This window comes from Manis javanica, chromosome 17 (genome assembly GCF_040802235.1).
Source record: "Manis javanica isolate MJ-LG chromosome 17, MJ_LKY, whole genome shotgun sequence".
Taxonomy (NCBI): Eukaryota; Metazoa; Chordata; class Mammalia; order Pholidota; family Manidae; genus Manis; species Manis javanica.
In genome coordinates this window covers 28,409,176-28,425,220 of record NC_133172.1, presented here as the reverse complement: position 1 = coordinate 28,425,220, position 16,045 = coordinate 28,409,176, and the positions used below count along the sequence as shown (strand labels likewise).

General features: G+C 36.0%; 1 protein-coding gene and 1 non-coding gene across 2 annotated transcripts in view; both read left to right on the top strand.

Moving 5' to 3' along the window:
* ITFG1 (integrin alpha FG-GAP repeat containing 1) overlaps window positions 1-16,045 on the top strand; it is a 321,361-nt gene that overhangs the window by 230,128 nt on the left and 75,188 nt on the right. Inside the window, exon 13 of the mRNA XM_036996514.2 lies at window positions 2,428-2,471. Coding sequence (XP_036852409.1) covers window positions 2,428-2,471 — 44 coding nt within the window. The remainder of the gene's footprint in view (window positions 1-2,427; window positions 2,472-16,045) is intronic.
* Window positions 6,457-6,564, top strand: LOC118968029 (U6 spliceosomal RNA). Its single transcript, XR_005055403.1, has one exon. It is a non-coding gene; the product is annotated as a U6 spliceosomal RNA (small nuclear RNA).

Sequence of the window (16,045 nt, the reverse complement as noted above, 5' to 3'; positions counted from 1 at the left end):
AATATATCACATTTATCAATTGATGACATTTGGATGGTTTCTGCCTTCTGGATATCATTAATAATACTGCTATGAACATTCATGTACAATTTTTTGTGTGGCTATATATTTTCTTTCTCTTGAGATATACATAAGAATAGAATTGCTAGGTTAAATGTGACCTCTGTGTTTTTCCTTTTAAGGAATTGCCAGGTTGTTTTCCAAAGCAGATGGACTATTTTACATTCCCACCAGAAATATATGAGGGTTCCAGTTTCTCTACATCCTCACTAACATTTGTTATGATCTTTTATTATACCCATCCTAATGGGTGTGAAATGGTATATCATTGCTTTTTTTGTTTTGTTTTTTACTGTCTTAACCATTTTTCTTATTATGGTAAAAAACATGTAACATATAATTTATCTTAATCACTTTTAATAGACAGGTCTTTTAAGTAACATTAAGTATATTTACACTGTTCTGAAACAGAGCTTCAGAACTTTTTCACCTTGCAAACATTAAACTCTTATTACCCATTTAAAAACTGCCTCTTTTCCAGTCCCCTTCTACCCCTGGTACCACCATTCTACTTTCTGTTTCTGTGAATTTGACTACTTTAGTTATCTTGAATAAGCAAAATCCTATGGTATTTGTCTTTTTCTGACTGGCTTATTTCACTTAGCGTAGTGTCCCCATTATTTATATCCATCATAATGTGTGTCAGGATTTATGATAAAGCTGAATAATACTCCATTGTGTAAATCTATGACATTTTGTTTATCTGTTTATCTGTTGATAGACATTTATTTGAGTTGTTTCCACATCTCAGATACTGTGAATAGTGTGCATTTCATTGTAGTTTTGGTTTTCATTTCCCTGATGGCTCTTGATGCTAAGCATCTTTTCATAACCTTTGTATTTTTCTGTATCTTCTTTGAAAACATGCCTACTCAGATCCCTTGCCCACTTTTCAATTGGGTCATCTTGTTATTATTGAAGTATAAAAGTTCTTTGTATTATTTGTGTCTTTACTAAATGTAATTTTCATGTATGAGTTAAAGTCTTAACTTTATCTTCTTCCAAATAGTCAATTATCCAGTACCATTTATTGAATAATCCATCTGTTCCCTCCTTTAACAAGTATAACTGAGCAAATACTTTAGGTAGGCCCTTAAAAAAGTAAGGATAAAATGATGCAGAGCTTACATACTAGTACAAAGACAGACTTGTGAGTAAATAATTACTAATCAGCAAGATAATGGTTTAAATGGAGACTTATGAAAATCATTCTGGGACAAGTGGAAATACCAATATCTGCCCAAACTTGAGGGAAGAGGAAAAAAGGAGAGGGAAAAGCTAGTTCCTGGAAACTTTGAGAATGAAAGTCTTTCTCTCCATTCATTATTCAAGAATGAAAGTAAGTTTCTTACTGTGCTGTGCTAGAGTAAGAAACTTATACACTGAAAACTGTTTTGCAAATGTACAATATTTATTTCATTGTTTCCTCAAGTTGTATTTAATGTAGACATGCTGTAGTAAATTAACAGGTATATTCTTTTGTGATGAAATATCATGCTCACTTTTTGGTGTCTTTGTACTTGTATACTCCGCTTAAGTATAATATTTCTATTAGAATGATTGTCATTTCACAGAATGTAAATAATTTTAAACCATTTTTCTATGGATAAATTTGAACAAATGTTCATAATTATTATTGAAATCATACTTATTGAGCAGGACTGTCAGCTATCTTTCCTTAATTTATAATATATAGAATATTTAAAAACACATAATGTCCACTTTGTTACAAAGGCATCACTTCACATGAAATGGTAATAATGTAGTTATGTTTCAAAACTCTGTTACGTATAAAATATGTTCAGATATTCCAACCTTTTTTACAGTGATTATAGAATGTTATTTTTTAATATTTATTATAGACCTATCAATTATTTTACAGTTATGTTCTCCATAATAGTTATCAAGGGTACCCAAATCTTTGACCCAAAAACCTTGATTAGATAAATGGAACAAGTCTAATTTGAGATATAAAGTGTTAAATGTTCTATTTGTTTTTCTCAGTATACATTTAATTGGTTTGCATTTGGCCCTTCTCTGTCAGATTCTAAGTCATCCTTGGAACTTAGCTAATTAATTAGAAAATAGAAGTGACAGTAGGAATGCTATGATATAACCAAAATTAATTATCACATCCATATTTCACAAACAGCAGCATCTTGACTGCTTAATAAGGCTTTTGAAATATAGGTATAAAATGAACAATAGAAACTTAATTTACTCAGCTCTAAATAAATTGAATTGGTTTCTGCTTATAATCATGAATCAATAGAGCATATTAATAGATTTTAGGGGAAAAAATTAGAGCTCACTTTAAATATAAGTATTTATAACAGCAATAATAGCTTTTTCTTTTTTTTCCCACAGTTCTTAGTGGCCTCTGTTCTAATGACTGTCCTCGTAAGATAACAGTAAGTAAACTTTACTCTCAGATATAGATATTTCTGTAAAAATTTTCTTCATGATAGAAACATACAAAATAGTTGTTATAATTTATAGTCAAATTGTTATTACACTTTAGGAGTGATTAAAGCATCTTTAAGTGCACAAGAAATCTTTACTGGTAATAAATTATCTTGCCTAAAAATTTCTCACCTCAAAGTTCACCTTCTTTCTGAAGCCTTTTCTAATATCCTTGGGAAATGGCCACTCCTCCCCATTATTATGCCATTTTGGTATAGACAATGAATTTATTTTGGTATAGTCTTAATATGGACTTTTTAACAGAATGTTTCAGTGCAATAATGAAATGTGAAAATAATTAGGCTTAGTTTTTGAAATTGCCAATTCATGTAAGATGTAATAAGGATATTACATTATATTTGAAAGTGTGTGTCTGTGTATGATTCATAAGGAACTATCTCCCACTTAAAAATGAGGAAACTGAGGCTCAAATTAAATTTTAGTCACAGAGCTGTTAAGCAGTGGAATTAGAACACAAAGCTAGGTTCTGGTTATAGTATCATATTTTGACTACCCCATTAAAGCACTACATGACCAACATTTTATGTATGGTTGGAAAACTGCCTATACTTAAGACCTGTGGAAACAGACCTTGACTTAGAGATTTGTGTGCAGAGATTTAATCTAGACTCAACTTCAGAGCAACATCTCTGAAGTAATGAGGAAAACAGAATTGGCCAGAGAAGTTGGTCTGTGATTCATGTGAAGCTGTGAAGCTAAAGATTGTCCTTCAAAAATGGCTCAAACTGAGGCAAAGGAGCCAGGCCTCTGTATTCCTGCATCAATAGACATGGCATGCCGGCAGTCCCCAGGAAGGAGTTGTATGAGCCAGCTCCCTTTGGCTGAGGACAATTTCTAGGTAAGAATCCAGCTGTGAGCTATGAGCAGCCAACACTTGGAGCAGCTTAAGGAATAAGTTCCTCAGGACTGAAAGGAACATCTGAACACTACATCGCCACATCCACTGCGAATGTGTATGAGTACTTCGTCAAACTCATCTGCTTTCATATCATTATAAAAATATAGATGTCTAGTAAGGTAGGGTTGTGAGAAGGGGGGATGCAGAGGGCATATGGGAACTCTATACTTTCCACTTTGCTATGAACCTGAAACTGCTCTAAAAAATAAATACATTTAAAAAAATTCTAAAGTACAGATGTGATTAATTAAGACTAAGTATTAACTTGATTATTCAGGTGTTATCTACCCAGTTTGTGAAATACTCAGACCATTTGTTTCTTCTTCCTTTCTTTGGTTCCTTTCTCTCCTTGTCCTTCTGATAGTCCCAATAACACATCTGTTACTCTTCTGTTAATTGTTCCACGGTTCTTGGATATTCTGTTCCATCTTTTTCATTAGATACCCTCTTTGCATTTCAGTTTTTTAAGTTTCTATTGATATATCTTCAGTCTTATTGATTCTTTGGCTGTGTTTAGTCTTGTGATGAGCCCATCAAAGACATTCTTGATTTCTGTTATTTCTGTCATTTCCTTTTGATTCATTCCTAGAGTTTCCATCTCTCTGCTTACATGAACAATCTTTGCTTGCATGTTGTCTTTTTTTTTAACACTAAATCCTTTTAACATACTAATCATACTTATTTTAAATTTCTAGTCTGGTAATTCCAACATACCTGCCTTATCTGAATCTGGGACTGATGCTTGCTTTGTCTATTCATATTCTTTCTGTCTTTTAAGCATGCCCTGAATTTTCTGTTGAAAGCCAGATATGTATTAGATGAAATGAACTGAGATGAATAGGTCTTAGTATGAGGGTCTGTGTTTACCTGGCTGAGGTAACTAACAGCTGTTTGTATGGATTGCAGTAGCAGTGCTGTCAGTGACAGAATTTTCCTACATTATCTTTTTGTCTCCTCTCTTGGATCTCTGTTTTTTCTGTAGACTTACTCTTAAGTAGGATCTGAGACCTGCAGTTCTTCTAGCTGTAATCCCATTATTAAACAGGAGCCCAATTGATATGGTGGTAAGGTACAAGGATAAGAGAAGCATCTTTTAGTCCTATGATTAAGTCTCAGTGTTAGTTAGCCTGTGCCCCTGGGGCTGTAGCTTTCACAAGTGCTTCTTAGCCTCCCCTCTCCCTTAGGTGAGACAGGAAGGCTAGAGGGGGCTGAAGTTAGGGTATTTCCTCTTCCCCAGGTTGGTAAATCCCAAGTGCCTTAAGATCTGGTAAAATAGTTTTCCTTGAGGGCAGGGTGGTGTAAAGGAGACCAAAGAGCCCTGGGCATACTTCAGAATGGCTGCTTTTACCTCTCTGTGCTAGAAGCAGGAGGGTGGGTTGGTGGATGGGTTTTTACTGATCTTCCCTGTGAGAACCTGGTGTGACTTCTGGAGGTGAAAATCACAAAAGTGTAGGGTTCCTCTAAACTCCCAGAGTTTGGAGCTCTCAAACTAATTCACACTGAGCTTCCAACAATATCTTACAGTTCACGTATTCCTACCAGTACTGGCTAGGGTTTTAGCCTTCTGCTTCTGGGCTTCTGATCCCAGTAAGCTGTGATTCTCTGTATTCACCTCTCACCAGTTCTCCTGGTATCAGTTTGCTCAGTGACCTCAGTTCTCTGATGGATCTAAACAGAGTTGATTTTCAGCTTCTTCAGCATTTTTATTGTTGTGTGAGGATGGGAGTAATGACTTCTAAGCTCTTCACACGTCAGACTAGAAACCAACTCTCCTTGCATTTTTATTACTATTGCTTTATTTTTTTATTTCTTACAGCTTTATTGATGTAGAGTTGACATGCAACAAGCTGTACAACTTTAATATCCAAAATTTGGGTGTTAAAACATTTATGTTTATTGTGTGTATATAAATGTACATACAATATATATTTTTAACAGATATATGTGTATATAATAGTAGTATAATTAACAATATATCATATCCAAAAGTATTTCTGTGTCCCTTGGCTGTCCCTCCTTTCCTTCCTTGACCCCCCTCCCTACCCCACTGTTCCTCAGGTACCACTGACAGATTCTCTGTCAGTGTTGCTGTATTTTAAAAGTTGTTTTTATCCATATTACTTCATGACTTTTATCAAAAAATCTTCTTTTGTGTCATAAATTGCTCTGTACCTTGAATTTTTTTGACTTTTTAAAGTATTTTAAATATCTAACTATAAACTAGTATAATAAAACTTCTTGTGCCCAAAATATCACACAGCTTCAACACTATTAGCATATACCTAGTTTTATTTCACCCACACCCCACTTACTATATTTATTCCACTCACAACCCCCTTAGATTATTTTAAGGCAAATCCATCATATCTTTTTTGTAAATGCTTAAGTGTTTATCTCTAAGAGATAAGGACTTTACATGTTAGACCAGAAACTACCATTCTTCATAAGAACTATTGTATATCCTTTCCAGTCTCCACCTTATGCCCAACCCCAACTTCCAGTTCTCAGTAATTGACCTTGTCTACTACTTCAAAGAGAAAATAGGAATGTAAAATAGGAATTTCTTCAACCATCTGCAGTAACTTTGTGAAAGTTATTTAACTCCTATTAAGCCTCTTTCTTGCCATCTAATAGTTCCCTTCTTACATGAGTCCTATTGCTGCTGTAACAAATTACCATAAACTGAGTAGCATACAACAACACAAATTTATTCTCTTAACAGTTCTAAAGTTACAAGCCCAAATGCTCACTGAGTTAAAATCAAGGTGTCCACAGGGCTCCATTTCTTTGGAGGCTTTAGGTAGAACCCATTCCCTGCCTTTCACTTCTTGAGAGTGCCTACATCCCTTGTCTCATGGCCCCTTCTTCCTCCATCTCCAAATCCAGCAGTGTAGCAACCTCTGTCCTGCCCCTAACCCATCCTGCCTTCCTCTTTTGTGTATAAGAACCCCTGGATTACATTAGGCCCACCTGGATAATGCAGGATACTCTTCCCATCTCAACATTCTTAATCACTGCTCACTTCAGCAGCATGTATGCTAAAACTGGAAACAATACAGAGATTAGTAATATGACCCATGCATAAAGATGACACACAAATTTGTGAACCATTCCACATTTCTGTGAGAAAAAAAGAAAGATCCTTAATCACATCTGTAAAGTCCCTCTTGCAATATAAGCTAATATGTTTACCAGCAGTTCTGGAAATTAGGATGTGAACATCTTTAAGAGACCATTACTCTGCCTACCACACTCCCTCCTTAGGTTTTTGTTAAGATTAGAAGAATTAGTGTAGGTGAATCACAGCAGAGGCCTAATACACAATAAACATTCAAAAGGTGTAATAATGTTAATTTCTCTGCCTCTGTAACATTCCTATATTAGTAAGGATAGTTCTGAATACCAGAAATGCTGGGGTTTTCTTTGCCTTTAGGATGGGACTAGGTGTCTACTTGACTCCCTGACTTTCTTACCATATAATTTTTTAAATATGTGTCTCAAATTTATGAAATATGAATGTGAAAGATAATATTTTCAGTGAAAGCTGCCATAAACAACTACAAATCCAAAGAATATTTATATTCCTATTTCCTTGATTTTTATTTAAATATCCAAATAATTATTTGAATCATTCTCAGTATAAGGCATATTTTGGCCTTCCTCTATTACTGGAACTTGTAACTTCTTTCTCTGTCACTTGGTAATTCTTTTTACCAAAGTTTGGTGACTGTTTCTACTTTGTAGATTGAGTTTAGAAGCAGGTAGACGTGTCCTTGTCCAGTTGAACAGCAGATTTTAGAAGTAATCCTTTTATACTCTATATACAAAGTGAGTCTGTGCATATTCCTTTTAAATAGTTTCATGAGGGCAGAGATCTGTTTTGCTTGCCAGTATATCCTGAAACCTAACACAGGTTCTTGTGCTTACCAGTTTGTCAGTTAACTTCTATAGCACTAAATGTAATTCTTTCATCCACATCCATCCCTTTTGCTTTTTCTCCTGAATGTATTGTGGTGTGGGGCCCACACACTTCTCAGGGACCTCATTCCACTTCTTATTCTATCTGGCCTGTGCAGTCAACCTCCACCTATCTGTTAGTGTCTTCCCTTCAGCATTTTTAAGAGTGCCCAAATCCCTCTTATCTATAAATGCATACATAACTACCTTGTAAAACCCCGTTCTCTCTCTAGCTACTACCCAGTCTCTGTTTTCTCTTCCCAGATGAACTTCTTTGAGTTGTCTACAGCTAGATCTCCCTAATTACTTACTTTCATATCCTTAACCCACTGTTGTAATCTAGCCTTTGACCTCATACCAATGAAAGTGCATTTGATTCTGCTGATCACTCCTTCTAGGAACACTCCCTTTCCTTGGCTTGCTTCTCCCTTCCTAGCTCCTCTTCTACCTCTCTGGACATTCTTCCAGGTTCCTTTATGGACTTTTCCTTTGCCAACCCTTTAAGTGTTAGTGCTTCTCAGGGTTCCATTCTAGGTTCTCTACTCTCTGTGTGTATATCCTTAACTTGAGTTATCTCAATCTCATTCTTAGCTTTTTTTCCCACCATTTATATATTGATTACTCCCAAATCTATTTTCTAGCTATTTCTCCTGCGCTTCAGACTTTTATATGTCAATGTCTTATAAGGAGCTCCAAAACTGAAATCTGATATTTCTCCACAAAAACCCACTCCTCTTTCTATATTCCCTATCTCAGTTACTTTTTCCTTTCCCTTACCCCAGAATCTACTCATTGTTCTTGTCCCTTTTCTCCATCCTGTAACTTTAGGTCAAGCTGTCATCCTTTTTTGCCTGACTGTTGGAATTTTCTGAGCCATCCTTCATAAAGTGACCACAGTGACCTTTCTAAACTACAAACTTTCAGAGGCTTCCCTTTGCCCTTGACAAATGGTCCAAATCTAGTTTATTGAGACGGAGGTTTTGTTTACCTCTTTGGCCTTATCCCTTGCTGTTCCTCCTCACTCTCTCTCCCAGCTCTGTCAGCCACGCTATGATCTGCCGTGCTTTCCCATCTCTAACTTTTTGCATATTCAGCCTCTGCCGGAAGCCTCCCCTTCTCCACCTTCTTCTAGATTTCTCCATGTAACCTTCCAGTCAACTCTCAGACATTATTACCTCAGAATCATTCCTTGGCTCCTTTAACATAAGTACACACCTTCTGTTGTTTTTTTAGCAACCTATGCTTAGTTTGTCCTACTACTTACACTTTCGTACATGATGAATTATCTGTGTTGAGTCCTTAAAAAGGAGAGAATGTATCCTGATTTTTAGTCTGTTCTTACTCCCTAACACAGTGCTTTACAATAGTAACACAATAAATATTTGATGTGTGAATAAATGAGCATTTCCTAAAATATGGGTTGTTTTTTAAAAATGGGCCTTCATTGTACCCATCTCTTACCACAATTATATATTCATTGTAAGTTTAAACACTTGAAAAATAAATTATAAGCTATTCACAAGAGAAATGGATTTTGCAAAACCCTAATACAAAGGGAAAACATTCCCTATTTGTATTCCCAGAGATACTTCATTATGAGACACAAATGTTTCGATTATTACTACAGATTTCTAGTATATGTAGCAGAAACATTTTCATCTTTTCAATCAGAAGAATTCTCAGGCCTTTACCTGTTCTGTGTAGGAATATTCTGACAAAGCATAAACCAAGTAAATTTATTTTTATTTTGACTAAGTAAATTATCTGACTTGATACTGTTTCACCTTCCCATCCTTTAAAGGATACCAGGTATTATTACTTCAACAAATATTTATTGATCACAACTGATTTATTTATTGGATATCTTCTTAAAATATCATTCTCTCTTTAATTCTAAGTATGTCTTTTCTTTTATCATACCTACCTGATAATATCACATTTCCTGTATGAAAGATAGATAATCATATAAACATTATCTTGCAGTTTTAAAAGGAAAATAACCAAAATTAAAGAAAATAATTTATTGAATTTAATGTGTTGAAGAAATAAGTAAGAAACAATATAAAAAATTCAGTATTGACTGGGCATAAAAGCCACAGGGCATAAATCTGCAAAGAAGTAAAAAGCTAACTTTTTCAAACAGTATTACCTCTCTCTCACTTACCAACTTTACATTTCCCTGTATGGCCCCAGAAGATGACTGGTTAGCGAGAGACGGGTAAGATTCCTCAAGGGAGGAACAACCTAAGACAGACACAGTCGCAGGGGGGCCATCAGGTGAGAAATTGGGGATCAACAGAGATGAGGCTTAGAACCTCAACCCCCCTGTTTTGAGAGAAATCTTCTGCATCTGTGGATGTTTTATTGCCCTTGTCTGGCTTGGATTAACACTTAGGCTACAGGCACACACCTGATCATCTACATTTGCTCTCTTACAGCACAAAACTATGTTTTCTACCTTTATCTTGCATCTACCTACCACTTCAGCATTTTATTAATAATAATAATAATAATAATAAGGGAGAAATGTGGGATTCACATATAAATCAAGTATAAAAATCAAATGAATATTCATATTTGACCTGATTGTTTATAGTTCATAATGTGTGATCAAAACTGAAAGTTTCTGTGATGACTGCCCTTGTAGTGTTCACCATGTAAGAACTTGTTCGTTATGCTTCAGAAGATTGGAGACTGACGAGAATTAGGCTTGAGGTGGATTAATGATTGTACATTGAGCATTGAGTCCCCTATACAGAATTTTATTGTTGTTAACAACCATTTGATCAATAAATATGAGAGATGCCCTCTCAAAAAAAAAAAAATTCAGTATTGAACTAAATTGGTCAATGTACCTAACATGAATGAACATAAGGAAAATATCAGTGAGTATTTCTAAAAAACATGAGCAGGATAAACAAATAAAATTTACCTTTGAGAAAAATAATGTCCATATGGTAAGCAGCTATTCTCTAATATCTTAGAATTATAAATTTACATTGGATAATTAAACCTAATATTGATTTTGTCTAACATAATATGTCTTATAAGTTCTGGCAGTTTTACTTTACAATCTAGAGCCAATGATGTAGAATATACTTTGCCTCCATTGTAGGAGCCTAAGATCTTGAAACAGATTATTAGGAAATCAAGTACTTCATATTGACATAAAAACCACCAAGATTTATCCAGGTTACTGAAAAAAGATAGTCACCAAAAACAATAGATTTAGCCCTGATTTTATATAAGTCAGTAGGCATACAGAAAACAGTTAAGAAGTATCTGTATATTACCACACCTACAACACTACATTGCATCAGTATGATTTATCTTAGAGTAAGAAAAAAGGAGCATTTTTACTTATACTATAAAAAAACTGAGAGATCACTAATATTTTTTAATTTAACTTCTAAGAATTCTTTCAAATATCAGACATGACGTTTCAAAGGAAGGATAGGACAATAGGATAATCTGTGAGACATTTGTAGTAAAATTTTCCCACAGAAAGGGAACTTGCTAGATGGTGGGTTACAGTGCTCAACATTCCATAGGAATAGCTGTTGTCTTAACCCTTTCTTACCAAAATTTATCAAGTCAGCTAACTAGATATTTTCCACAAAAATATGTTGCTGCTTTATTGAAAAAAAATTCAAACAAAACAGTTCTTTTTATAGAAACTGTAGTATATATGTTCATTTCATTATGGAAGAACTCACTCCACCCAGTCAGACAACTAAGATTAGCATACAACATGCCACTTACCATAGGTCACATCCTCAAAAGTGTGTGTGGAAAAGTCAGATGAAACTAAAGATCTGCAAAAGCATCACCAAATTCATTCCTACACACCCAACTCAGAGACTGCTCCCACTGGTTACAAACCAGGAAAAAAACCTGTGCCCTTTTGGTTCAGCTTAAGAACTTAGATGCCTCACTCTATAAAACACGAAACTGTCTCATGAAATTTTTTTTTGAATAAGGTTTAATTGATATACAATCTTATGAAGGTTTCACATGAGCAACATTGTGGTTTCATCATTCACCCATATTATCAAGTCACCCTGCCCACCCCTTTTGCAGTCACTGTCTATCAGTGTAGTAAGATGCTATGGAGTCATTACTTGTCTTCTCCATGCAGTACTGCCTTCCCTGTGACCTACGTATATTCTGATTGTTAATTACAGTGCCACTTAATTTAATTCCCTTCTCCCTCCCTCCCCACCCACTCTTCCCAACCCCTTCCCTTTGGTAACTGCTAGTCCCTTCTTGAAGTGTGTGAATCTAGTGCTGTTTTTTTGTGGGGGGTGTTCTTGTTTCTTGAAGTAAGCCTCTATTGCAATATATTTTCCTCTTAGAACTTCCTCCCCACAGGTTCTGGAATGATGAGTTGTTGTTTTCATTTGTCTCCATATATTGGTTGATCTCTGTTTTTATTCGGTCACTGATCCATTGATTATTTACGAGCATGTTGTTAAGCCATAATGTGTTTGTGGGCTTTTTTGTTTTCATTGCATAATTTATTTCTCATTTCATACCCTTTGTGGTCTGAGAAGCTGGTTGGCACAATTACAGTCCTTGTGAATTTACTGAGGCTTTTTTTGTGGCCTAGTATGTGATCTATTCTGGAAGATGTTCCATGTACACTTGAGAAGAATGTGTATCCTGCTTCTTTTGGGTGTAGATGTCTGTTAGGTCCATCTGTCTTGTTAGTTATTTTCTGTCTGGTTGATCTGCCTTTTGGAGTGAGTGATGTGTGGATGTCTCCTAAAATGAATGCATTGCATTCCATTTCCCACTTTAATTCTGTTAGTATTTGTTTCACATATTTAGGTGCTCATATATTGGGTGCATTGATATTTATAATGGTTATATCCTCTTGTTGGACTGGCCCCATCATCATTATGTAATGTCCTTTGTGTCTTGTTAGTTTGTTTTCAAGTCTGTTTTGTCTGATACAAGTACTACAACTCCTGCTTTTTTCTTCCTATTATTTGCATGAAATACCTTTTTCCATCCCTTCACTTTTAGTCTGTGTATGTTTTGGGGTTTGAAGTGAGTCTCTTGTAGACAGCATATAAGTGGGTCTTGTTTCTCTTTATTCATTCTCTAACTCTGTATCTTTTGACTGGTACATTCATCCACTTACATTTAGGTTGATTATTGATAGATAGTACTCACTGCCATTGTAGGCTTTAGATTTTTGTTTACTAAAGGTTCAAGGGAGCTTCCTCACTAACAGTCTGTCTTAACTCACTTATTATGCTGTTTCAACCACAATCTAAAGGTTCTTTTTTTTTCCTTCTTCTACTTCTTCCACTCTTTATGTATTAGGTGTCATATTTTGCACTTTTCATGTGTCTCTTGACTAATTTTGTGAGTAGTTGATTTAACTTTGCATTTGTTTAGTGATTAATTGGTCTACTTCCTTTACTGTGGTTTTATTTTCTCTTATGACAGCTGTTTATTTAGCCTTAGAACCATTTCCATCTATAGCAGTCCCTCCAAAATACACTGTAAAGATGGTTTGTAAAAGGTAAATTCCCTCAACTTCTGTTTATCTGGAAATTGTTTAATACCTGCTTCAAATTTAAATAATAATCTTGCCAGGTAGAGTATTCTTGGTTGGATACCCTTCTTTTTCATTGCATTAAATATGTCATGCCACCCACTTCTGTCCTCTAAGGTTGCTGCTGAGAATCTGATGATAGCCTGATGGGCTTTCCTTTATATGTGATCTTTTTTTTCTCTCTGGCTGCTTTTAATACTCTGTCATTGTCCTTGACCTTTGCCATTTAATTATTATATGTCTTGGTGTTGTCTTCCTAGGGTCCCTTGTGTTGGGAGATTTCTGTACTTAAATGGCCTGAGAGACTATCTCCTTCCCCAGATTGGGGAAGTTTCCAGCAATTACCTCCTAAAAGACACTTTCTTGTCCCTTTTTCTCTCTTCTTCTTCATCTGATACCCCTATAATGTGAGTATTGTTCCATTTGTATTAGTCTCACCACTCCTAGAGATCCTTTTATTTTCTCTCTGTGCCTCAGCTTCTTTCTTTACCTGTACTCTAATTTCTGTTTCATTTACCATCTCCTACCTCATCTAACCTACTTTTAAACCCCTCCATTGTATGTTTCATTTCAGATACTGTATTTTTCAAACTTTCTGTCTCTTTCTTGAAGTCCTCCCTTAGATCTTGAATACTTTTCTGTAGCTCCGTAAGCATGTTTATGATTTTTAATTTGAAATCTTTATCAAGAAGATTGATGATTTCAGTTTTTCTTTCTGGTGTCTGCTGAATTTTTGTTTATACAAAATTTTTTTGCTGTTTCATTTTTCTACTGATTCCTATGAAATAACTTTATGTAGGCAGCACCCTCTAGTGCCCAAAAGCTCTACTCTCTGGAGCTGCCTAACACCTAGAGCAATGGCACAGGTCGCAGGTGAGTGGAACCAGTGCCTGCCAAGAGGAAAGAGCTCTTTCCTGTTCCCAGCTGCAGTGCCTGCCTCCACTGCCAAGTCCAGTGGGCCAAGCACACAGGGAGGAGCCTCTGTGCTATACCCCTGTAGCTGCCATAGGTGGGGCTGCCTTCTGACTGGCCTGGCGCAATAGTGGGGGCTGCAGGTTTGCAAACCTGTGGCAGCCAGGAGGAAGGAGCAGCAGGCTGGATATTGCATTGGGGAGCCTCGGGGCTGCTGTGGCCAGCCAGGGGAGTGGAGTGTGTGAAGCTCCTGAGAGTTCCCAACCTGCTGGGCTGAGTGTGCCAGGATGATTTTGTCCACCTTCCCTTTCTCCTAACCAGGGAGCTCTGTGTAATCTTTGCCCCTTTAGCACCCCTCTCACTGTTAGAAAGTCCTTTAAAGTGGCCACCTTTCTTTTATCCCAGGGGTCCAGTTGTGAGTACCTGTTCTCCACAAGCAACTGTAATCTCAGTCTCTCCAAGTATTCCGCCTGTCTTTGCTTTCCAACCCCATTGATCTCCAGAGCACTATACAATGTGGGTTCGTGCTCCTGGAGCAGATCTCCAGAGCTGGATGTTTGGCAGTCCTGGACTTCTGCTCCCTCTCCATTCCATTTCTCTTCGTTCCTGCCTGTGAACTGGGGTGGAGGAAGGGCTTGGGTCACGCTGGATCATGGCTTTGCTACATATCCTTTTCTGTGAGGTCTTCTATTTTCCCCAGATGTAGGCAGTCTGTTCTGCAGCCTTCGGGTCGCCTCTTTCAGGATTAGTTGTATTTGCTGTATTTTCTTGTTTTATGTGGATTTGGAAGGAGGTTTCTGCCTCACTTCTCACACCATCATCTTTTTCCCCATCTCATGAAATTTTGCAGGACTCATAATTACTCATTTAATATATGAAGTTTGAAGAAGTTTTCTATTTTCCTTACTATTAAAAGTATGTCCATGTATAGTAAGTAGCTTTTCCTTACTCTGTGTATATGGAAAACATTTCTAAACATTAAATCATTGGCATGTAAACCTTATGTTAGAGTGGTAAGTCGATTTCGAACTAGTTACTTCTTAGATATCTATAATTGCTGCCTTTCTGCTGCTTCTGTTGTTTACAACAGAAGTGGGTAATAGACCAAATCCAGCTTGCTGCCTGCTTTTATGAAAATAGTGTTACTGGAACACAGCCACATCCATTTGTTTACATATTGTCTATGGCCACTTTCATGCTACAATATCAAAGTTAAGTAGTTGTAACTTTGTTTAGCAGTCCTGCTAAACATGATGGCCCACAATACCTAAAGTATTTACTATCTATCTGGCTTTTTGACAAAAGGTTTGCCAACTCCTGGGCTAGGATAACAACTGCAATAGAAAGTAAAAGTTACTCTCATCTTTTTCTGATCTGCTATGTGTTCTGACCAGTACACCTAAACTTTTTAAGCCAGCTCCTTGATTATTCGTTTAATTAGTAGTTTTCCTTATCTGAGATGTTCTCTACAAATTATTAAACTGCCTAAAGTACAGGATTCTTTTATTTTAAATACTCTGTATTTACTGCTCAAGGTAAGACTGCTCCCCTCTTCATGAGCATTCTCTTTCTCTAAATTTAAATTCCGTGCAAATAAAAAGCTGTTAGTAAACTTTAATAAAGGTTATTTGATTCTGAATATCTGTATTTCTTGATGTGTTCTATTTGCCTCTTTGCTTGTTAAGGCAATTCTGCTCCCACACACATTCCAACAATATCCTATACTTCACTTACATACCTAGCTAATAGATAGCCCTAACTTTGCCTGTAAGAGGAAAGATCATGCTGTTTTATGTTATACTTAAGAACAAAAAAATGAGTGTGCTAATGTAGTAATAGTATAGTACATGTGAAAAGTTATACAATAAATTCCTAAAGATCATACCTTTTAGAGCTAAATAAATTAAAATGAATCTAAGCATTGCAGATTACATCACACAGTCCAGAAAGCTCCTTAATGATTTCAACTCTAATCTTTCTGTAACTGCCTTTAAAGTCTATGAAATTCCAATTCTGTGAACCATCATTTCACTCCCTTGCTTTTGTATTGGTTGACAAAGGAGCACTGATACCAAAAAAATAATTTTCTGTGTCACTAAAAGCAAATGAAAACAATGAGAAGTGTTTCAAGCATTGTTTTATGTGCACTCAACTGAATTAGTGGTTTT